The sequence below is a fragment of the Scyliorhinus torazame genome, chromosome 2, assembly GCF_047496885.1.
Source record: "Scyliorhinus torazame isolate Kashiwa2021f chromosome 2, sScyTor2.1, whole genome shotgun sequence".
NCBI classification, from domain to species: Eukaryota; Metazoa; Chordata; class Chondrichthyes; order Carcharhiniformes; family Scyliorhinidae; genus Scyliorhinus; species Scyliorhinus torazame.
The window spans coordinates 180,721,358-180,746,092 of NC_092708.1; the positions used below are offsets into that span (position 1 = coordinate 180,721,358).

The 24,735-nt window shown below is 54.0% G+C and overlaps 1 protein-coding gene across 1 annotated transcript in view; it reads left to right on the forward strand.

The window, feature by feature from the left end:
- The window catches only part of s100b (S100 calcium binding protein, beta (neural)), an 89,165-nt gene that overhangs the window by 38,016 nt on the left and 26,414 nt on the right, over nucleotides 1-24,735 (forward strand). The window contains exon 3 of the mRNA XM_072480932.1: nucleotides 17,538-17,706. Within this exon, the coding sequence (XP_072337033.1) occupies nucleotides 17,538-17,684 (147 nt within the window). The 3' untranslated portion in view covers nucleotides 17,685-17,706. The remainder of the gene's footprint in view (nucleotides 1-17,537; nucleotides 17,707-24,735) is intronic.

Below are 24,735 nucleotides of genomic sequence, written 5' to 3' on the forward strand. Positions count from 1 at the left end.
TGGCCGCCAGAGCTACGTCGGAGGCGTCGCTGTCGACCTGGAAGGGGAGGGACTCGTCGATGGCGCGCATCGTGGCCTTTGCGATATCCGCTTTGATGTGGCTGAAGGCCTGGCGAGCCTCTGTCGACAGTGGGAAGGTAGTGGTCTGTATTAGCGGGCGGGCCTTGTCTGCATACTGGGGGACCCACTGGGCGTAATATGAAAAGAACCCCAGGCAACGTTTCAGGGCTTTGGAGCAGTGGGGGAGGGGAAATTCCAAGAGGGGGCGCATGCGTTCGTGGTCGGGGCCTATTATCCCATTGCGCACTACGTATCCCAGGATGGCCAACCGGTTTGTGCTAAAAATGCACTTTTCCTCGTTGTATGTGAGGTTCAAGGCGTTAGCGGTCTGGAGGAATTTTTGGAGGTTGGCGTCGTGGTCCTGCTGATCGTGGCCGCAGATGGTTACGTTGTCGAGATTCGGGAACGTGGCCTGCAACCCGTGCTGGTCAACCATTCAGTCCATCTCCCGTTGGAAGACCGAGACCCCGAACGTGACACCAAATGGGACCCTTAGGAAGTGGTATAGACGCCCGTCTGCCTCGAAGGCTGTGTACTTGCGGTCACCTGGGCGGATGGGGAGCTGGTGGTAGGCGGACTTGAGGTCTACGGTGGAGAAAACCTTATACTGGGCAATCCGATTTACCATGTCGGATATGCGGGGGAGAGGGTACGCATCTAGCTGTGTGTACCTGTTGATGGTCTGGCTATAGTCTATGACCATCCTTTGCTTCTCCCCGGTCTTTACTACTACCACCTGGGCTCTCCAGGGACTATTGCTGGCCTGGATTATGCCTTCCTTCAGCAACCGCTGGACTTCAGACCGAATAAATATCCGGTCCTGGGCGCTGTACCGTCTGCTCCTAGTGGCGACGGGTTTGCAATCCGGGGTGAGGTTTGCAAACAAGGACGGCGGTTCAACCTTGAGAGTTGCGAGGCCGCAGATAGTGAGTGGGGGTATTGGGCCGCCGAATTGAAATGTTAGGCTCTGCAGGTTAGACTGGAAATCTAATCCCAGCAATGTGGGCGCGCAGAGTTGGGGAAGGACGTAGAGCCTGTAGTTTTTAAACTCCCTCCCTTGCACTGTTAGGTTCGCGATGCAGAACCCTTTGATCTCTACGGAGTGGGATCCTGCAGCTAGGGAAATCCTTTGCGTACTTGGATGGATGGTCAGAAAACAGCGACTTACCGTGTCGGGGTGAATGAAACTTTCGGTGCTCCCGGAGTCAATCAGGCATGATGTATCGTGTCCGTTGATCAGCACTGTTGTTGTCGTCGTCTGGAGCGTCCGGGGCCGTGATTGATCCAGCGTCACCGAAGCCAGTCGTGGTCGTAGTGTCTCGGCGTCTTCTTCGGACCCCGTGGAGCCATCGATGCTGGGGTCCTTTGTTGTCATCCAAGATGGCGGCGTCCATGAATCGCACGCGGCCGGGGGTGGACAAAATGGCCGCCCCCATGGATCGCACGTGGTCGGGGGTGGACAAAATGGCCACCCCATGAATCGCACGTGGCTGGGGAGTCACAAGATGGCGGCGCCCATCCTCCCCTCGTGGTGCCCGGGACCCAAAATGGCGGCGCCCGCGGGTCGCACATGGGGCGCTGGGGGGGGGTTGGGGAGCGTTTGGCATGCGCTGGGCTCGTTCTCCTCCGGGGATTGCGGCGACCCCCCGGGACCGGCACACAGCCGCGTAATGGCCCTTCTTGCCGCAGCTTTTGCAAATAGCTGCGCGGGCAGGGCAGCGCTGCCGGGGGTGTTTCGCTTGCCCGCAGAAATAGCAGCGGGCCCCCCCGGGATGATCTGGCGCTTTAACCGCGCAAGCCTGTGGGGGGGGGGGTTGTCGCGACGGAGGTCCACGGAGCCCAAGGGGCTGCCGTGCGGTCGGGGCCGTAGGCGCGGGCGTTTTGCGAGGCCACATCTAGCTGCAATGGCCCGTGCCTCTGAGAGTCCTCGCGACTCTCTTTCTAAAAGTCTTTGGCGGATTTGGGGAGAGTTCATACCTGCCACAAACGCATCGCGAATTAGCATGTCCGTGTGTTCAATCGCGTTCACCGGCGGGCAGCTGCAGCCCCGTCCCAAAATTAGCAGCGCGGCGTAGAATTCCTCTAACGATTCTCCGGGACTTTGCCGTCTCGTTGCGAGTTGGTAGCGTGCGTAGACCTGGTTCACGGGGCGAACGTAAATGCTCTTCAGTGCTGCGAGCGCCGTCGGGAAATCCTCTGCGTCTTCTATGAGAGGGTAAATTTCCGGGTTTACCCTCGAATGCAGGACCTGCATTTTCTGGTCTTCTGTGATCCGGCCGGGGGCCGTTCGGAGGTAGCCTTCAAAACAAGCTTGCCAGTGTTTAAAAACTGCTGCCGAGTTCGCTGCGTGGGGGCTGATCCGCAGGCATTCCGGGGCGATCCGGAGCTCCATAGTCCTTTAAGCTCGCTTAATAAATTGTAGCGCACAATGACTTACGAGAGAGACGAGTAGAGATTAAGTCGATGAGGCTTTATTAAGCGAGACTTGTCCCCAGCAGTTCAGCAACAGAATGGAGCGGCGGAGAGAAGCTCGGGTTCTTATACTCCACCTTCAGGGCGGAGCCAGGAGTCAACAGCCAACCAGGACCCGGGATCTGTCAGCCAATAGCATCATGGCTTCACAGTCCCACATGACCCCTAATACATACTACCACACACCCCAACATCACTTCTCAAACCTCTATACAACCCCCACATCACCTCTCAACCCCGTTTACCACCCCCACACCACCCTCACCCCTATACCACCCCCACACCACACTTACACCTATACCCCCCCACACCACCCTCACCCCATACCACCCCAATATCATCTCTCAAACCCCTATGCCACCCCCACACCACCCTCACCCCCTATACCACCCCCACACCAACCTCCCCCCTATACCACCCCGACATCATCTCTCAACCCCCTATACTACCCCACATCATCTCTCAACCCCCTATACCACCCCCACACCACCCTCACCCCAATAGCATCCCCACACGACCCTCACACCTATAATACTTCCACGCCACCCTCTCCCCTATACCACCCCCACAACAACCTCACCCCTATACCACCCCCACATGACCCTCACCCCTATATCACTCCCACACCATCCTCACCCTATACCACCCCCACACCAAACTCACCCCTATACCACCCCCACACCAAACTCACCCCTATACCACCCCTACATCATCTCTCAACCCCCTATACCGCCCCCACACCGGCGTCACCCCATCCCACCCCCGCACCACCCTCACCCCTATACCTCCTCCACATCAGCTCTCAGCCCCCTATATCATCCCCACACCACACTCATCCCTATACCATCCTCACACCACCCTCAGCCCTATACCAGCCCGACATCACCTCTCAACCCCCTATACCACCCCCACATCACCTCTCAACCCCCTATACCATCCCCACACCACCCTCACCTCTATACCACCCCCACACCACCCTCACCCCCTATACCATCCCCACATCACCTCTCAACCCCCTATACCATCCCCACACCACCCTCACCCCTATACCACCCCCACATCATCTCTCAACCCCTCTACCATCCCCACACCACGCTCACCCCTATACCACCCTCACCCCTATACCACCCCCACACCACCCTCACCCCCCTATACCATCCCCACATCACCTCTCAACCCCCTATACCATCCCCACACCACCCTCACCCCTATACCACGCCCACATCATCTCTCAACCCCTATACCACCCCCACACCACCCTCACTCCTATACCAACCCCTCACCACCCTCGCCCCTATACCACCCGTATGCCACCCTCACCCCTATACCACCCCCACACCACCCTCACCCCCCCATACCACCCCCACACCAACCTCACCCCTATATCACTCACACATCACCTCTCAAACCCCTATACCACCTCCACGGCACCTCTCAAACCCCTATACCACCCCCACACCAACCTCACCACTATACCACCCCAACATCACCTCTCAAACCCCTATACCACCCCCACATCACCTCTCAACCCCCTATACCACCCCAACATCATCTCCAAACCCCCTATACTACCCCACATCATCCTTCAACCCCCTATACCACCCCCACATCATCTTTCAATCCCCTATACCACTGCCAACTCATCTCTCAACCCCTATACCATCCCCACACCACCTTCACCCCTATACCACTCCGACACCACCCTCACCCCGAGACCACCCCCACACCAACCCACCCATATACCACCCCCACACCAACCCCACCCCTTTCCCACCCCACATCACCTCTCAATCCCCTATACCATCCCCACACCATCCTCAACCCGATATCATACCAACACCAACCTCACCCCTATACCACCCCCACACCAACCTCACCCCTATACAACCCCACACCACCCTCACCCCAATAGCATCCCCACACGACCCTCACACCTATAATACTTCCACGCCACCCTCTCCCCTATACCACCCCCACAACAACCTCACTCCTATACCACCCCCACATGACCCTCACCCCTATATCACTCCCACACCATCCTCACCCTATACCACCCCCACACCAAACTCACCCCTATACCACCCCCACACCAAACTCACCCCTATACCACCCCTACATCATCTCTCAACCCCCTATACCGCCCCCACACCGGCGTCACCCCATCCCACCCCCGCACCACCCTCACCCCTATACCTCCTCCACATCAGCTCTCAGCCCCCTATATCATCCCCACACCACACTCATCCCTATACCATCCTCACACCACCCTCAGCCCTATACCAGCCCGACATCACCTCTCAACCCCCTATACCACCCCCACATCACCTCTCAACCCCCTATACCATCCCCACACCACCCTCACCTCTATACCACCCCCACACCACCCTCACCCCCTATACCATCCCCACATCACCTCTCAACCCCCTATACCATCCCCACACCACCCTCACCCCTATACCACCCCCACATCATCTCTCAACCCCTCTACCATCCCCACACCACGCTCACCCCTATACCACCCTCACCCCTATACCACCCCCACACCACCCTCACCCCCCTATACCATCCCCACATCACCTCTCAACCCCCTATACCATCCCCACACCACCCTCACCCCTATACCACGCCCACATCATCTCTCAACCCCTATACCACCCCCACACCACCCTCACTCCTATACCAACCCCTCACCACCCTCGCCCCTATACCACCCGTATGCCACCCTCACCCCTATACCACCCCCACACCACCCTCACCCCCCCATACCACCCCCACACCAACCTCACCCCTATATCACTCACACATCACCTCTCAAACCCCTATACCACCTCCACGGCACCTCTCAAACCCCTATACCACCCCCACACCAACCTCACCACTATACCACCCCAACATCACCTCTCAAACCCCTATACCACCCCCACATCACCTCTCAACCCCCTATACCACCCCAACATCATCTCCAAACCCCCTATACTACCCCACATCATCCTTCAACCCCCTATACCACCCCCACATCATCTTTCAATCCCCTATACCACTGCCAACTCATCTCTCAACCCCTATACCATCCCCACACCACCTTCACCCCTATACCACTCCGACACCACCCTCACCCCGAGACCACCCCCACACCAACCCACCCATATACCACCCCCACACCAACCCCACCCCTTTCCCACCCCACATCACCTCTCAATCCCCTATACCATCCCCACACCATCCTCAACCCAATATCATACCAACACCAACCTCACCCCTATACCACCCCCACACCAACCTCACCCCTATACAACCCCACACCACCCTCACCCCTATACCACCCCCACACCAACCTCACCCCTATACCACCCCACACCACCCTCACCCCTATACCACCCCCACATCACCTCCCAAACCCCTATACTACCCTCCACCACCCTCACCCCTATACCACGCCCACACCACGCTCACCCCCCTATACCATCCCCACACGACCCTCACCCCTATACCACCCCCACATCACCTCTCAAACCCCGATACCACCGCCACACCATCTCTCAACCCCCTATACCACCCCACATCCCCTCTCAACCCCCTATACCACCCCACATCATCTCTCAACCCCCCTATACAACCCCCACACAACCCTCACCCCTATACCAGCCCCACACCACCCTCACCCCTATACCACCCCCACACCAACCTCACGCCTATACCACCCCCACACAAACCTCATGCCTATACCACCCCCACACCAACCTCACCCCTATTCCACCTCCACACCAACCTCACCCCTTTACCTCCCCACATCACCTCTCAACCCCCTATATCTTCCCCACACCACCCTCACCCCTATACCATCCCACATCATCTCTCAACCCCTATACCATCCCCACACCACCCTCACCCCTATACCACCCCACACAACCCACACCCCAATACCACCCCCACAACAACCTTACCCCTATATCACCCCACGCCACCCTCACCCCTATACCATCCCCACACCACCCTCACCCCTATACCACCCACACACCACCCTCACCCCTAGACCACCGCCACATCACCTCTCAACCCTATACCACGCCCACATCACCTCTCAACCCTATACCACCCCCACATCATCTCCCAACCCCCTATACCACCCCACACCACCCTCATGCCTATACCACCCCCACACCACCCCCGCCCCTTTGCCACCCCCACTCCACCCTCACCCCAATACTACCCCCACAACACCCTCACCACCTATACCATCCCCACACCACCCTCACCCCTATACCATCCCCACATCACCTCTCAACCGCTATACCATCCACAAATCACCCTCACCCCTATACCACCCCCACATCACCTCTCAACCCCCTATACCACCCTCACATCACCTCTCAACCCCCTATACCACCCTCACATCATCTCTCAACCCCCTATACCACCCCCACATCATCTCTCAACCCCCTATACCACCCCCACATCACCTCTCAACCCGCTATACCATCCCCACACCACCTTCACCCCTAGACCACCCCACACCATCTCTCAACCCCTATACCATCCCCACACCACCCTCACCCCTATACCACCCCACGCAACCCTCACCCCATTACCACCCCCACAACAACCTTACCCCTATATCACCCCGCGCCACCCTCACCCCTATACCATCCCCACACCACCCTCACCCCTATACCACCCACACACCACCCTCACCCCTAGACCACCCCCACATCACCTCTCAACCCTATATCACCCCCACATCTCCTCTCAACCCCCTATACCACCCCCACATCATGTCTCAATCCCCTATACCACCCCCACATCACCTCTCAACCCTATACCACCCCCACATCACCTCTCAACCCTATACCACCCCCACATCTCCTCTCAACCCCCTATACCACCCCCACATCATCTCTCAACCCCCTATACCACCCCACACCACCCTCACGCCTATACCACCCCCACACCACCCTCGCCCCTTTGCCACCCCCACTCCACCCTCACCCCAATACTACTCTCACAACACCCTCACCACCTATACCATCCCCACACCACCCTCACCCCTATACCACCCCCACATCACCTCTCAACCGCTATACCATCCACAAATCACCCTCACCACTATACCACCCCCACATCACCTCTCAACCCCCTATACCACCCTCACATCACCTCTCAACCCCCTATACCACCCTCACATCATCTCTCAACCCCCTATACCAACCCCACATCATCTCTCAACCCCCTATACCGCCCCCACATCACCTCTCAACCCGCTTTACCATCCCCACACCACCTTCACCCCTAGACCACCCCCACACCAACCTCACCCCTATACCACCCCCACACCAACCTCTCCCCTCTACCACCCCCACATCACCTCTCAACCCCCTATATCATCCCCAAATCACCCTCATCCCTATACCACCCCCACACCAACCTCACCCCTATATTATCCCCACACCACCCTCACCCCTATACCACCCCCACACCACCCTCACTCCTATACCACCCCACACCACCCTCACCCCTATACCACCCCCACATCACCCTCACCCCTATACCACCCCCACATCACCTCTCAAGCCCCTAAACCATCCCCACACCACCCTCACCCATATACCACCCCCACATCACCTCTCAAGCCCCTAAACCATCCCCACACCACCCTCACCCCCTATACCAGCCCCACACCACCCTCACCCCTATACCACCCCCACATCACCTCTCAAGCCCCTAAACCATCCCCACACCACCCTCACCCCTATACCACCCCCACATCACCTCTCAACCCCCTATACCACCTCCACGTCACCTCTCAACACCCTATACCACCCCCAAACCACCCTCACCCCTAAACCACCCCCACATCATCTCTCAACCCTCTATACCGCCCCCACATCACCTCTCAACCCCCATACCATCCCCACACCACCCTCACCTCTATATCACCCCCACACCACCTCTCAACCCCTATATCACCCCCACACCACCCTCAACCATATACCACCCCCGCATCATCTCTCAACCCCCTATACCACTCCACACCACCCTCACCCCTATATCACCCCTGCATCACCTCTCAACCTCCCATACCACCCCCACACCACCCTCACCCCTATACCATCTCCACATCAACTCTCAACCCCCTACACCAGCCCCACACCACGCTCACCTCTATATCACCCCCACATCACCTCTCAACCCCTATACCACCCCTACATCATCTCTCAACCCCCTATACCACCCCACACCACCCTCACCCCTATACCACCCCCACATCACCTCTCAATCCCCTATATCATCCCACCACCTTCACCGCGAAACAACCCCACACCACCCTCATCCCTATATCATCCCCAAACCACCCTCATCCCTATACCATCTCGACACCACCCTCACCCATTTACCACCCCTACATCATCTCTCAACACCCTATACCACCCCACACCACCCTCACCCCTATACCACCCCCACATCACCTCTCAATCCCCTATATCATCCCACCACCTTCACCGCTATAACAACTCCACACCACCCTCATCCCTATATCATCCCCAAACCACCCTCATCCCTATACCATCTCAACACCACCCTCACCCATTTACCACCCCCACATCATCTCTCAACCCCCTATACCATCCCCACTCCACCCTCACCCCTATATCACCCCCACACCACCCTCACCCCCTATACCACCCCCACACCACCCTCACCCCTATACCACCCCCACATCACCTCTCAACCCCCTATACCATCTCCACACCACCCTCACCCCTATACCATCCCCACACCACCCTCACCCCTATACCACCTCCACACCACCCTCACCCCTATACCATCCCCACACCACCCTCACCTCTATACCACCCCCACACCAGCCTCACCCCTATACCACTCCCAAACCAACCTCATCCCTATACCACCCCCTCACCACCCCCACATCACCATCCCCCACCCCACCTACATGTCACCCCGACCAATCCTGGCCCGCGTCTTTGACTTTTGTCTTGCAGGACCTGCTGGAGATGGGGCAGGTCCATCTGGCAACCCCTGTCCTTGCCAGTGCCACAGCCGGAGCCCCCCCTGTGAGCTGAGCAGTGATGAGGATAGCAGCTGGCTCACCAGCCCTCTGCCTGAGACTCGGGATACCCCAGAGCTCGGGTCGGAGGTTGTCAGTGATTTCCCATCACAGCGTCTCCAACACCCGCCATCATCCCAGAGACACTCAGCTCAGTTGGGCATTTTAGTGAAGAGGCTCCTGGGGCACTATTTGGTGCGCACCACCCACATGCTCCAGTACAGCAGGTGGAGGTTGGAACTCCCAAGAGGGCGGGTGGTCGGAGGGCGGGCCGACCCCAGGGATTAGCTGCTATCTAGACAGGTTTCGGGCTTCTGGAACGACTGTCCCATCTGTAGTGGAGATGCAGTCGCAGAGCCAGGGACTACATGAGGGGTTGCTGGCGTGCAGCAGCAGGAGATGGTGCCAACCATGCGTGCCACCCAGGCCAATACTGCACGGATGGCAACCATGGTGGAGGCATTGGGGTGCGATGGTAGTGGCTACGGATCAGCATGTGCAGGCGCTGGCCAAGGCCCAGGACAGGGTTTGCATCTCACAGGCAGCCATGTGCCAGAGCCACCTGGACATCGCAGCGGCGCTCCTGAGCGTGGCCCTGTCACAGCGGGCCATGGCTGGGAACATCGGCAGCATTGCCCAGGCGCTGGCCGCATGGTGCAGGCACAAGGGGAGGTGGCCCAGACCCAGGGGGAGGTGGCCCCGTCACTGGCTGATGTGGCACAGACCTAGAAGGTGGTGGCACAGTTGCAGCATGAGGTGGTGCGGTCCCAGACACTGATGGTCCACTCCCTGTGCTCCATGGCTGCAAGCATACGGACCCTGGTCGAGACCAGAGAGGGCCTCCAGGACTGGCAGCGTCAGATGGCGGCGGAGCCTCAGGGGATAGCTCTGCTCATACCCCCGTCCCATGGAGTTGCCCATGGGGCACAGGCACCCCGAGGGAGGAGGAGGTGATGGGGCCCGTTCTGGTGATTCCCGCAGGGGAGGTGTGGAACACCGCAGCACCTCGCACTCCCCCATTCCTGTCCCTGGTGCATCTGGTGGACAGCAGGCAGAACAGGGTGGCACCATGCCTTCCGGGACGTCCGAGTAGCAGCCGGGCCCATCCAGGCTCGGTCGCCTCAGAAGACACCCGCCAATGGAGACCCAGGTCACAGGGCAGGAATCACAGCAGACCTACTCCACCACTGCTGTGTCATCTGGGGAACCACCTAGACATACCGATCGGGCCCGTAAGCCCAGAACGTTAGACACCAGTTAGGTTGGCACGGGTGCAGGGCACAGTTTAGTGATCGAGGCTAGGGCAAAAATCTGTAAATATTTGTTCACATTAAACACCTGCTACCACTGTTACAACCTGCTTCAGGTGTGAGGGGTGGGCTGGTCTGGGCTGGCCAGGGAGGTGGTGCGGGGGTTCAGGTGGGGGAATGGGCGGACATTGGTGGGGGCCTGCCCCATCCCCCCCTCCCGCCCGACCGTCCCTACCACCACCATAATCCCAGGGATCTCATGGGACTGTGTGATGGACTTGCATGCAGGGATCACCCAGGTGGACGGTGGAAAGTGCCACTGTGGGCAGGAGGCAGACATTGTCAAACAATATGGAGCACCGGAGCTCATCGCAGAGCAGGTTGTCATCATCTTCCATCATGGACCAGACCTGGTGTTACTGCCAACCCAGGGCTCTCACCCCGTAATGCGGCAGGTATGTATCACAGAGGGAGTTGCAGGCGGGGGGAGGCCGGGGAGCGAGGGGGTGGTGTGGGGTTGGGATGCGGTGTCCATGCCCCTGGCCAATCCAACACCCCTAGTCAGTTAACCTGTGCGGCCTCCCGTGCCTGGCTGGGCCCCATGTCCTGCCCATCCTCACCCTCACCCGCATCCTCCTCGTCAGACGGGGCCTGGTCTTCATCCGCCTCCTCCAGTACATCGCCACACTGCTACGTGATGTTCTGGAGGACGCAGCAGGCCGCCACAATGCGGGAGACTCTCCCAGCGACACACTGGAGGGCCCCTCCAGAGTTGTCCTGGCACCTGAACCGAATCTTCAGGAGGCCAAAGCATCACTCATTCACATCCTGGTTGCTGTATGGGCGTCGTTGTAGTGGTCTCTGCGTCGGTCTGTGACCTCCGGATAAGTGTCATTAGCCACGGCAGCAGCGGGTAACCCCTGTACCCTGGACCCGGTGCATCCTGGTGATGGTGGTGAACCCCACTGTCCGGACAGCCTGATGGGCTTGGTCCACATTGAAGTGGATGTATTGGCTGTGTGGGCATTATAGGGACTCCGTGATGGCGTGGATGCACCTGTGCACCAAGGTGTGTGAGAGCCCAGAAATCCCCACTCGCTGCCTGGAAGGACCCTGACGCTTACATGTTCAAGGCAACTGTCACCTTGATGGCCACTGGGAGCATGTCTCCTCCACCATACCTCCGCGGTGCCAGGTGTGCCATCGTCTGGCAGCTATGTCCCATTGTCCCACTGCTCAGCCAGAGTCCTCGAGGCATGCCCAGTCCGGCAGGTGCTCGAATAACAAAGGGTGCCGTATACACAAGGCCTCATGTGGCGCCTCCTTGGAACCTCCTCCTCGGCCTGTTGGGCAGCCAGCTCTCCAACCGAGGCGACTGCCGCCTGTTCCTCTGGGGCAAGCTCCGCTGCTGCCCACTCTGCTGCTACAGCTTCCTCCTCCTCAGGCAGCACCCGCTTGTACAGCCACAGGGCATCCCCCAGGTTTGCGCCGACTAGCAGGAAGGCCGACATGTTAACATGGTGCGTATCCCCAAGCCCAACCAGGTCCACCGGGCTACATGGTGCTGCCAGTGGCACTGTGGGCTCTGCCCCCGTGTGCCCTCCCCCATCCCCGCATCCCTGACGCCATCAGTGGTCGGCACCCTGGGGGCCACTGGCCCAGGCTCCCGTTCCTGATGCCAGGGCTACCATCGGCTGGCACTGCCCTCATCAGCGGTACTCTCTGTGGCCCCCATAGGGGCTACTATGGCCTTTGCCCACATGGCTGGTGTCCCCCTGCAGAACCAGGAGCATGGTGGGTGGCCAGTGGGTGCGCAGCAAGATGGCCACAGTAATGGCGGCCTGGGACTAGACAACGCCCAGTCCCATGGGGGGTCATCCCGGCCAGTCGGCCTGTTTCCACCCCCCCCCCCCCCCCCCCCCCCCGCCATCCGTCGGACCTGGCAGGGTCTTCCTCAGCCTGGCCAGTGTCCAGCCCGGCAGCCCATTGATTGTCCCTTCTCTCTGTGTCCTACCTCCTCTCTCTCCTTCATCAGCCATGACGCCGATTTCACGATTTTTAAAAGCACAAGTGTACCGCGCCGTCGGGAACTCGGCCCTTCGGAGGTGGAGAATCGTGGAGGCCCCGGAGAATACCGGCTCGGGCCTGCTAATGATATGCGAATGGTGACTATTGTACATACGTTCCGTTACACATTGGCGCCGCTGTCATGGTGGCGGAGAATCGCAATTCGGCATCGGATCGACTCCCACCACGATTTTGGAACCTACTCTCTGGCCAGTTGTATTTCGCGATTTTGGCATTGGCAAACGGAGAATCCCGCATCTGTGTGAATTTCCTTCGGCTGCTCCGGTTTCCTCCCACAGTCTAAAGATGTGCAGGTTAGGTGGATTGGCCACGCTAAACTGCCCCTTGGTGTTCAAAAGGTTAGGTGGGGTTACTGGGTTACGGGGATAGGGTGGAGGCGTGGGATTAAGTAGGTGCTCTTTCCAAGGGCCAGTGCAGACTCAATGGGCCGAATGGCCTCCTTCTGCTCTGTAGGAATTCTACAGTCTATCTCTATATATTTTTATCACCTCTTCTCCAATGTCCTAGAGCTATAGTTCAATAGCCAATCCTCTTAAACCATGCGAATTAACTACCTCCCATGTGTGATCCTTGGTCCTGAGTTTTGGCCCATTACCCACGCAGGGATCTAAACACCATTCTGTCAACAGGCAACATCCACACAGTAATGATCATTGGCTAGAGGTCAGGGATGAGCACCATGGTTGATGTATTTTTCCCTTTCACAGCCCAGAAATAGTGAGTCGTCAGAAAAGCACTTGGGAACTTGGGCTTCATAAATATAAACACTGAGTAATAAAATCTAAGAAGTTAAGCTTGTTGTGTTCTATTATCTTGTCTAGCAATGATTCAACAGAACTGCTGGTGGCTAAGTCAGAACGGTGTTTTATTAATGTAATGATAAAAATCTTATACAGGGCAGCGCAGTGGTTAGCACTGCCGCTTACGGCGCTGAGGCCCCGGGTTCGATCCCAGCCACGGGTCACTGCCTGTGTGGAGTTTGCACATTCTCCCCATGTCTGCGTGGGTTTCACCCCCACAACCCAAAGATGTGCAGGTTAGGTGGATTGGCCTCGCTAAATTGCCCCTTAATTGGGAAAAAAAATAATTGGGTACTCTAAATTTATTTTTTTTAAATGAATCTTTAACAGACCAAGTTATTACAGAGTTCCTCTAGACTCTCCAGGAACTACACTTATGTGCGACTGTCCCTGTGTACGTCTTACAACCTTCTGGTGCTGACTGGATGTCCCCTGACTGATATCAGGGGCGGGATTCTCCGACCCCTTGCCGGGTCGGAGAATCGCCGGGGGCTGGCGTGAATCCCGCCCCCGCCGGTTGCTGAATTCTCCGGCACCGGATATTCGGCGGGGGTGGGAATCGCGCCACGCCGGTTGGCGGGCCCCCCCGACGATTCTCCGGCCCGCGATGGGCCGAAGTCCCGCTGCTGGAATGCCTGTCCCGCCGGCGAGAATCAAACCACCTCTCTTACCGGCGGGACAAAGTGGCGCGGGCGGGCTCCGGGGTCCTGGGGAGGGCGCGGGGCGATCTGGCCCCGGGGGGGTGCCCCCACGGTGGCCTGGCCCGCGATCGGGGCCCACCGATCCGCGGGTGTACCTGTGCCGTGGGGGCACTCTTTTCCTTCCGCCTTCGCCATGGTCTCCACGATGGCGGAGGCGGGAGAGACCCCCTCCACCGCGCATGCGCGGGGATGCCGTGAGCAGCCGCTGATGCTCCCGCGCATGCGCCGCATGGCAAAGTCATTTCCCTGCCAGCTGGCGGGGCACCAAAGGCCTTTCCCACCAGCTGGCGGGGCGGAAATCAGTCCGGCGCGGGCCTAGCCCCTCAAGGTGAGGGTTCCGCCCCTCAAGATGTGGAGAATTCCGCACCTTTGGGGCGGCGCGATGCCGGACTGATTCGCGCCGTTTTTGGCGCCGGTCAGGAGACATCGTGCCGGTTGCGGAGAATCTCGCCCCTTATGCCACCTGCTGGAGAAAGGTCACAGTGCTGAGAGCCTATAATATTATCTGCAGGCATATCACCACAATGCTGAACCTTTGTAAATCCCTGGTTCGGCCAGAACTTAAATATTGTTACAGTTCTGGTCACCACACTTTAGGAAGGATGTGAGGAGGGTGCGGAGGAGATTTTGACACAATCATTGTGCTTCAAAAAAGTTGGGTTGAGCTCTGTAAACCTACCGAGAGAGTTGACACGGCATTTGTAAATTTTAGGAGGACGCGGAGGGGATTTACCAGAATGGTTCCAGTTACGAAGTTAGAGTTGGAGAAGCTGGGGATGTTCTCCTTGGAGCGAAGCAGATTGAGGGGAAATTTGATAGAGGTATATAAGATAATTGTAGGTTTTGATCAGGTAGACAAGGAAAATCTGGATCCATTGGCTGATGGTACGAGGACAGGAGGAAACAGATCTAAGGGGTGGGGCGGGGCGGGGTGGGGGTGGGGGGATGTGAGGAGGAACCTTTTGACACAGCGAGTGGTAATATCATGGAACTCACTGCCTATGAGGGTGGTGGAAGCGGAGTTGATCAATGATTTCAAAAGGGAAAACGATGGACAGTTGAGGCAAATAAATTTGCGGGGCGATTGGGATTAAACGGGGGAATGAAACTGACTGGATTGCTCCACAGGAGGGCTGCTATGTCCTCAATGGGTCGAATGGCTGCCTTCTGTGTCATCATGACTCTATGATGCTAATTATAATCCTTAAATTACAGTTCCAGTGGTGATAAGATAACACAGTAGGAATCAGAGATGGAATCTGATCACTGCTGCTCAGTATCTAGGTGTACTGTAATATTGGTGTCAGTGAAGGGCCATAATGACCCAGGGGTTCGGATAATGATCACAAACTGCTCATGTAATTTACAAATGTTGTGTCCGCCTTCTGGTTGTTTTTCAACCCAGCTTTTCTGAAGTGCAATGATTGTGTTTTGGGGAAATATTTCACTTGAGGCATTTTATTTGGTTAATGATGCTGACCATTCCAGTAGATGAGCTTCTCTTCCTGTATCAAGGCCGGTGTTTGTCAAATAGCTTCATAAACTTGGAGCTGCCCAGGGATTAAATACATAACATGCTACACTCTATTCTGCGTGCTGATTTTGATCACATGCCATGTCACAATTCTCCCTGAGTTTGGAAGACAGCAGAATATGCACTTCACTGAACAATGACCTAGGTTTTAAATGTCAACCAAATCTATTAAACACTGAAAGAATAATTAGCCAGTTGTGGGGACGTATTGCAGATTTTAAGACTACCTCATATCAGCGTTGTACAAAATGTCTTTATGTTCTGTCTCATTGTCCACGGATGTTTCTTGATCAGAGCAACTCTCAGGACAGGATTTTCCAGCCCTTCACACCAAAGTCGGTCCTCCGCGGCAGGGTGGGCAAGCCATACAGACTTGGGCGAGACCGGAAGACCCCGCTGAACTCTCCGCTCCCCAACGCCGTAATCGCGTTCGGCGAGGGGCTGGAGAATCCCCGATGATGCCAAAATCAGGGGCGGCGCCTCTTTCACGATGCTCCATTGCCTGAGGCCCACCCCGCGATGCTCTGTCACCGTCCGGCCGAATTCCCGAAGGCGTGGGACTCGTGTGGTCCCACCCGTCGTAAACGTAGCGTGGCGGCTGCGGACTTAGTCCGGCGCCGCCATTGTCGGGGGACAGCTGATCCACAGGCCGGGGGTGGGGGGGGGGCTTCATTCGGGGCTGGTGCCACTGTGGGCGGGCAGTACGGGGCACGTGACGGCTGAAGGGGGGCACTATTTTTGCGGTCCAGGTCCGTGGGCTGAGTCCGCCACGAAGCACAGCGCGGCCGCTGCAGACCACCGCCGTGCGCATGCTCGGCCACGGGCCCGGAAATGCTCAGGGCCGTGTCGGCAGCTAGAACTGGGAGCTCTACGCTGCCTCCTCTGCTGGGTCCCAGCAAAACGACAAATCGGTCCACCGTTTTCACACCGGCGTGGGGACTTAGCCTCCCAAATGGAGAATCCAGCCCCCCACCGGTGGCTATCGGTGAGCCGCCTTCACTGCCGGACTTAGCCTCCTAAACAGAGAATCCAGCCCCCCACCGGTGGCTAACGGTGAGCCGCCTTCACTGCCGGAAAACCTGCGGTGGGGTGGGGCTGAAAAGTCTTCAGACAACCTCCCCAGAGTGAGCCAGACAGACAAAGAAATCATTTTCAAAAATTGGGACCAAACAGTTTGGAATAAATGTTGATTCAGAGAGCTGCCAGCTATATAAATTCAAGCCAAGTCTACAGGATGTATCTGAACTGATCAGCTTATCTCTTCTTTCATACAGCTGGCTCAAGCAAAATGACCACATTTGAAACCTTTATTTTAAAGTAAAGGAATATATAAAACTGCCTGTGTATCATGTAAAGAATTAGAAACGCATGTGTCAGATTGGAATAAAATATGTATAGTCAACTATTACTGGTCGGTTGCTTAAATGTTGAACTGCTCGATTTTGGGGTGTTTACTTTTTAAAAGCAAAGAAGTTATCTGAAGGTAGGTGCATGCAGAATGATCCTTGTTAGACATATGTGCCTTACATTTTAAACTTTGTGCTTTCTTTCTTTTAAAAACACCTTTAGGATATCAAAGACCAAGAGACCCTAGATAAGTTAATGGAAAGCCTGGATACCGACGGTGATGCAGAGTGTGATTTTCAGGAGTTTGTTGCTTTCATTGCTATGGCAACTGCGGCTTGTCATGAGTTCTTTGTCCAGGAAGATGAATAAGTGGATCATATGGCAGCGGAATGTAAGTCACTGCTCCCTTCATCTTTCCACTTTTAGTGGCTTGTGACAAGCTGGTGTTAAGCTGGTTTAATTTATAGAATTGCAAATAAGAATCATTAATTGGTATCATCCACCTCCATCTGATCTCAGAAAAACTCAGGTATCTATGAGCCAACCATTAATGATTGTTTTCAGCTCACATTGAAAAGCAGTACTTTTATTAAGGTAGATACTGCTGGAGTTAGAATACATGGAGGTGAGTACAGCTTCACCTACATCATACATTAGCATATCCCATTTATACTACATCTGTCTCTCCCCAAGTACGCTATCCTACATCCTCAATCTATAAGTTTGCGGATGATATGACTGTGGTGGGCCCTATCTCAAACAACGATGAATCAGACGACAGGAGGGAGATAAATCATTTGGTTGTATGGTGTACCGAAAACAACCTCTCTCTAAATGTCGGAAAGACCAAGGAACTGATCATCGACTTCAGGAAGCGCAGCACAACACACACTCCCGTCTGCATCAATGTCTCCGAAGTGGAGATGGTCAATAGTTTTAAGTTCCTGGGGGTCACCATTACCAACAGTCTGTCCTGGTCCACTCACGTTGATGCAACAGTCAAGAAAGCCTAACAAAGTCTCTACTTCCTACAGAAGCTAAAGACTTTTGGCATGTCTACATCGACTCTCACAAACTTCTACAGATGTGCAATAGAGAGCATCCTATCCGGCTGCATTACAGCTTGGTATGGCAACTGCTCGGTCCAAGATCGCAAGAAACTGCAAAGTGTGGTGAACTCGGCCCAACGCATCACACAAGCTTGCCACCCACACATTGATTCTGTATGCACCTCCCACTGCCTCAGGAAGGCAGGCAGCATTATCAGAGACCCCTCCCACCCAGGCATGGCCTTTTTCCAGACCCCTCCATCAGGCAGAAGTGTCTGAAGACCCACACATCCAGACATAGGAACAGCTTCTTCCCCACAGCTACAAGACTCCTCAACGACTCCCCCTCAGACAGATCTGTTCCCTGTAAGAACACTATTCACGATGCCCTATGCTGCTCTTGCTCATGTATTTCTTTGATTGGCCCTGTAATGAATGTAGACTGACATGAAACTAAGGGGTTAATCAGAACACCCGGCTGTGGTACAACCACTAGAGGGCACTACACCACTCATTATAAAACCAGACACACACTAGACCTTCCCTCTCAACATATTTATGTTGCTAACTTTTGGTTGGTTCAATTGGCTCTGTTTTGTAACCTTTGCTCTAGAGTCGCCAGGTATCTTTATGATACCACCACGAGGTTCAAGTTCAAGTAATGATCAATAACTCATCACACCAATTAGTAAGATTCAAATCAAAACACATTTATTATACACAGTCAATCGCTACTCATGCATAAACTCTACTTTCTAGGCTATTTCTATAATTAACAGGCCTATACTTAGCTTTGGACTGGCCCACCAGGTCAGGGGAACAAATGGCCTTTCGTTCGGGTCCTGAGTCTGCGGGATTCAAAAGCTGGTATGAACTGGTAGCTAGGAGCACCTATCTCATAGCGAGCGTTGACTTCAGACTTACTTGCTTGGAGGCCGCTGGACAGTTCACTCTCAGGGGTTGCTTCGCATTGCTGAGTGACCCTGTCAAGAAGGACGATTTGAACTTGGGGACTTTACTTTATAGTCCCCAGGGGCTTCCCGCACTTTGGGGCGGACCCCGTACCTGGTTTCAAGTGATTGGACTTTGTTCCAATCACTTGGTTCGATTTCTCCAATGCTGGAGCAGTTCCCTGATTGTTGGGCGGTCTTTAAGTGTCCGTTAACCTATTTTGTGTTGGCACCTGCTGGCGCCGAGGAGTCTGGCTTGGCTTTGTTTACCTTAAAATGTTTTGATTGTTCCCGAGGATCGCTCATTACTATGTAGATGGCTGCTACATTACTATGCAGATGGCTGCTTGTATCGATGCTGTCTGGGTTTCTGCAGAGTCTAATACACAGTAAACTTGCACCTGCTAGTTTTTGCCTGTGTTGGCTGAATTTCCCTTCAGCCTTTGCAGTTCTCCATTTTAAGTCGGGAAGTGGCCAACGCAGGTGGCTACACTTTCAACATCTTCCATGGTCAGTAGCAACTTATGTTAATCAAACAGCATTACATAACAGGCCCCTTGTTCCGCACTGTAACCAATCACTGATTGTCGATGTACCATTTGTCAATGTTCCCTGTCGATTATTCTTTTTATCTACTATGTACGTACTGTGTAAATTCCCTCTGCCGCAGAAAAACACTTTTAACTGTACTTCGGGACATGTGACAATAAATCAAATCAAATCAAATAAAGTGGGGCTGGAATTGACCACACCCTAGCTGGGGGTTGTAACAGTTGTTAGTGTCCAAGACTGCTCTGTTTCCTGTCCTTCTATCCCAGGCTGCTCCTCTCTGGTTTCCCTCCAGTTCTGGTTGGTCCTTGGCTGCTGCTCCCCCCCATTTGCATTTCAGGACCTCGATTTCCACATTTAAAAGAGGGTGTACACCTGAAACGGGCTGACGTTACGAGCACCCAATGAATCCTGTTGCAAGTTTCTTTTACTCTGGCTTTTCTGTGGCTCTGTTCCAATTATGGCAATCAGTGAGTTTGCCCTTCCTTTTATGTCATCTATGTCCGAATGCTTAGAGTCGCCAGGTATCGAATGATACCACCACAAGTTTCAACCGGCTATCGATCAAAGAGCCAAACACCAGTTAGTTAGTTCAAGGTCAAGGGTACTTTATTTACACACAATTAGTCATGCGACATAAACACTACTAGTTAACTACACCTATCAACTAAGACAACCTGTACTTAACTTCAGGCACCCGGCTTAGGTCAGAAAACAGTGGCCGCTGTTCAATTCTGGAACTCTTGGGTTCGAAGTGGTAACTGCTGCTCAGCTGGGCTCATCCGTCTGGTTGTGGGCGTTGAACTCTAACTTGCTTCTGGTGTTACTGCACTTGCCGATGGCTGTGACCGGGGTACCAAGGCCAATAGAGCGCGAACATATGGCGAACACTTCTTCTTATACTCGGGGGTTTTCGCACTCTTTTGGGCGGTCCTTCGATTTGGGCCTTACTAATTGGGTGAGCCCTGATCACGCCGTTCATTTCCTTAGCCAATAAGTGGGCAGGGATCTGGATGGCTGGGCGTGTCCCAAGCAGTCACTGACCCTGTTGTTTGCGTTTCCCTTGAACAGGGAGTGGCGCCGAAATGTCTCGGATTGTCCCGGTTGCTTGAGTACCAGCCCTTTGTTTTGGTGAAGATGGGCCATCAAATGTTAATCGGCCCCATTAAAATGCTAATTGGACGGAGTTTCGATACCGTCTGGACTTTTTAGCTGACAAATATGCATTTCAGGCTCTGAGCCTGCCTGACTCTTGGCTTGTCCATTTTACCCGCCAGGCTTTACGAGTTTCCCTGTACCTAGTTGGACGTGGCCATCCCAGATGGCTACACTCCATCCTCTTGATCTTCAACGCGAAGCGTGAAGGATCACAATACTGGGTCTTCTTTGTTCTCTGAAATGCCGGGTACCCTTAACCAAGGACAAGTTCTACTCTACTCTGTCCTATGGGTCCAAAAACATTTACCTAATTTTCCCTAAACAACACATGTCTAAGAATTTCTAGGGGGCCATTTAACATTCAGTAAAAAGGGGAACCTCTAACTGTCTCTAACTAGACTACACTCATGCTGCTATTTAACAATCAAAGAACTCATCTTGCAATACAAAAAACATCCGATAGCAGCATCACATTTCTTCCTATCACTAACATTCACATACAGAGAAGTAACTTTATTAACAAAAACAACAACCGCAGAATTTATTAAGGAGGAAGGTTCAGAAAGAGTGTGGGGTTTGCTGGAGTCCGAGGAAAGGGGCTCTAAATGTGTATACTGGAGGGCGGGAGTCTCTCCTTCTCCATCTTCACAATCTAATTGTCTGAATGACACTGTACAATATGGCTGTCACTAGTAAGGCTTCCACTGTGTAGGACAGTGAATACCACTTGACGAGGTTCTCACACCATGTGGGGGTATCGGTGGCTGGGTGTGTGTGTGGTGTAGTGTCCGGGCTGGGGGTGTTGTGTTGGTGGTCGTGTTCGGGGCCTGTGTGGTGAGGGGGGGTAGAGACGATCATAATGCCGATCATCAGGGTCGTTTTCATCTTATTCGGGCTTTCCTTCGCCGTCGCGTATCTTTGTATCTTCCTAGGGGAACAAGCATAGTACCTGTTATAATCGTGTTGTTTAACATCTCGTATGTCTGTCTGTTTCTCCTTAATGTCAGTTTCCCATTATAATCGTCACCATATGTAACTCCCTCAAAAACCACCATTTGCGGAGACAAGACATCCAAAAAAAAATTCTGTGTCACAGTGCGAGCACTCTCGCAGCCTGTGGTCGATGGGCTGAGTGGGTGGACAATTTCTCCATCCTCTGCAAACTTGTTTTTCCAACCAAGTGTTTCTGAGATGTAAATAGTATGTGGGGGATAGCAACCGAAGGGTTGCCGGAAAGGGCAAAAGTTGTGGCAAAATGCATTCTTTAAACCACAGGACTAGAAAAGAACAGCAAAAGAGTTTCGAAAACAAGTATCCCAATGGGGTGGTGTGTATGATCCGTGGCAGGGCAAGAATGAGTGGGGTCCCCGGATAGGGCGGTGATCAGTGCCGTTGCTCCACGACCCGAGCTTGGCTGACCAAATGTATAGAGGGTCCTCAGGCAGGGCGGGGATAAGTGACATTACTCCGCTTCCTGAGTGACCTTCCAAGAGCGGTAAAAATTTGTAACTATATGAGCTCCAGACAAACTTGTTTCACTATCTGCCATGTGGCGTCGGACGAGTAATTATGAGTGCATCAAGAAATTTGGTGTGAAACCGAAAAAATAAACAGTGTCAAAAACTTTATGAGATCAACACAAATAGTCGCATAAATAACAAACATTCAACATTTAAAAATAATAAATTAAAGAAAGAAAAGTGGGCAGGCTCCATCAGAGTACAGGATACCGTAAATCTCCATCGGTTCCTGACTCTCATCATCTGGACACCTCAAGATTCCATTTCAAAAGGATTTGCAAAGGGGTTACCATGTTGGGAGTCAGACACGGAGTTGTCACCATCTCACGGGTGCCAAACTTGTTCATGGAGGTTGCGTGCTAACGCGGCATGTGCCGATGTGGGGTCTATTTCATCATTCCTCGTCAGGCGACAGGAATTGTCACGGTGCCAGTGCTTCATGTTCTGCAGGGAGGTTGCAAGGGGGCCATCGCTACCGTCGGGTGGCGGGTCAGGTTCCGGTGTGGCCAAATAAATTGTTTCAAAGAGGCTGAGCGTGTCATGGTCGGGGTCTCTGGGCCTGTAGTGCCTGGGGCCTGGTTTGTGGGAACTTCGTTCGGGTCTCTCAGGGGCTTCAGTAGTGCTGTCGCTGTCGCTAGCAGCCGAATCAAGCGTCAGGATGAAATTTGATTCTGGTGGCGACGTCGAGGTCGTGTCTGTGGATGTGCTGATGCTGCTGGGGGAGAGGGAACTCGGGTTGTCAGTGGGCGGGTCCTCATTGTCTGCCATCGCCAATGAGAGGTGGTGCGAGTGGCTGCACTGCGTTTAATAGGGTCCTGCAAATTTAGGGGAGAGGAATGAGCTAGGGTTGTATAAGGTGATCATTACTTGCTGTCCGACTGTATACTCTGTTGGGTGTACTGTTTTATCAAAGCTAGCCTTACTCTGCTTTCGTTTAGCGCTTAGTCGAACAGCTGCAGCGAGCTGTGCTGCTTTAATATTCTCTACCATGTGCTGGACTGCTTTCTCGTGGGTCAGGGCGGTGACTGTGGGGCTGGCCAAATCAAGTCCAAATAAATACTCGGTACCCTTCATGGGTCGTCCGGTCATGAGGGTATGGGGGGGTGTAACCTGTCGAACTCGACACCGTGTTTCTAATAAACATCAGTACGAATGGGAGCACTGTGTCCCATGTGGAGTTGTGCTGCTGCACCATTTTTCTAAGTGTGGCCTTTAGTGTCTGATTCATGCGCTCCACAATACCGCTGGACTGCGGGTGATAGGCAATGTGGAACTTTTGTTTAATCCCAAATATCGTCATCACATTTTTCATGACCCTTCCCATAAAGTGGGAACCTTGGTCCGACTCAATACTACGGGGGAGTCCCCATCTCGTAAAAATTAAGATCTTCGCCGTGGACTTGGCTGTGTTTGTTCTCGAGGGAAACGCTTCGACCCATTTCGTAAATGTGTCTCTCACCACTAACACATACTTGTATCCATTTCTGCAGGGGGGGAGCGGACCAATATAATCCAATTGAAGGTTTGTCCACGGGCCATTTACAGGGCGGGTGTGGCATAGCTGGGCTTTTTTCGCATACCTATCGGGGTTGTTTTGAGCACAAATTAAAAGTTTTCGACGTAATGGGACACGTCAGTTTTCAAATCAGGCCATCAGCAGAGGGGTCTGAGGTGGGCAAGGGTGGATTCAATCCCTTGGTATCCATGTCCGTCATGAAACTTACAAATTATCTCATTCCTGTCCTGGGTGGGGACTACATAAATTCCATCTTTTAAAACGATTCCCTCATGGACCGTCAAAGAATTCCTAAACTTTTCATAGGGAGCTGGGAAGTTCCCTTTTAAAATGTCTTTTAACGCTTCGTCTTCGTTCTGTGCCTGGGCTAGGTCTTGGATGTTGGTCTGTGGGACCTGAACCGTGTGTACTGGAGCACTTTCGGAGGGTTGCCAAAAGTGGCCATGTCGTGAGCCTGCTTTCGCTAGGGCGTCAGCTTTCACATTACCGGGTGGGGAGGAACGATGGTGACTTCTAACTTTGACGATGCCATATTTCCTGCCATTAGCTGTCTGAAGGATATGTTTGAGCACTGGGGCTGATGGTAGAGGTTCTTCGTCGGCGGAAATAAATCCTCTCGATTCCCACAGGGGTAGGAATTCTGTCAGGCTGTTGCAGACGTACAAACTGTCTGAATAT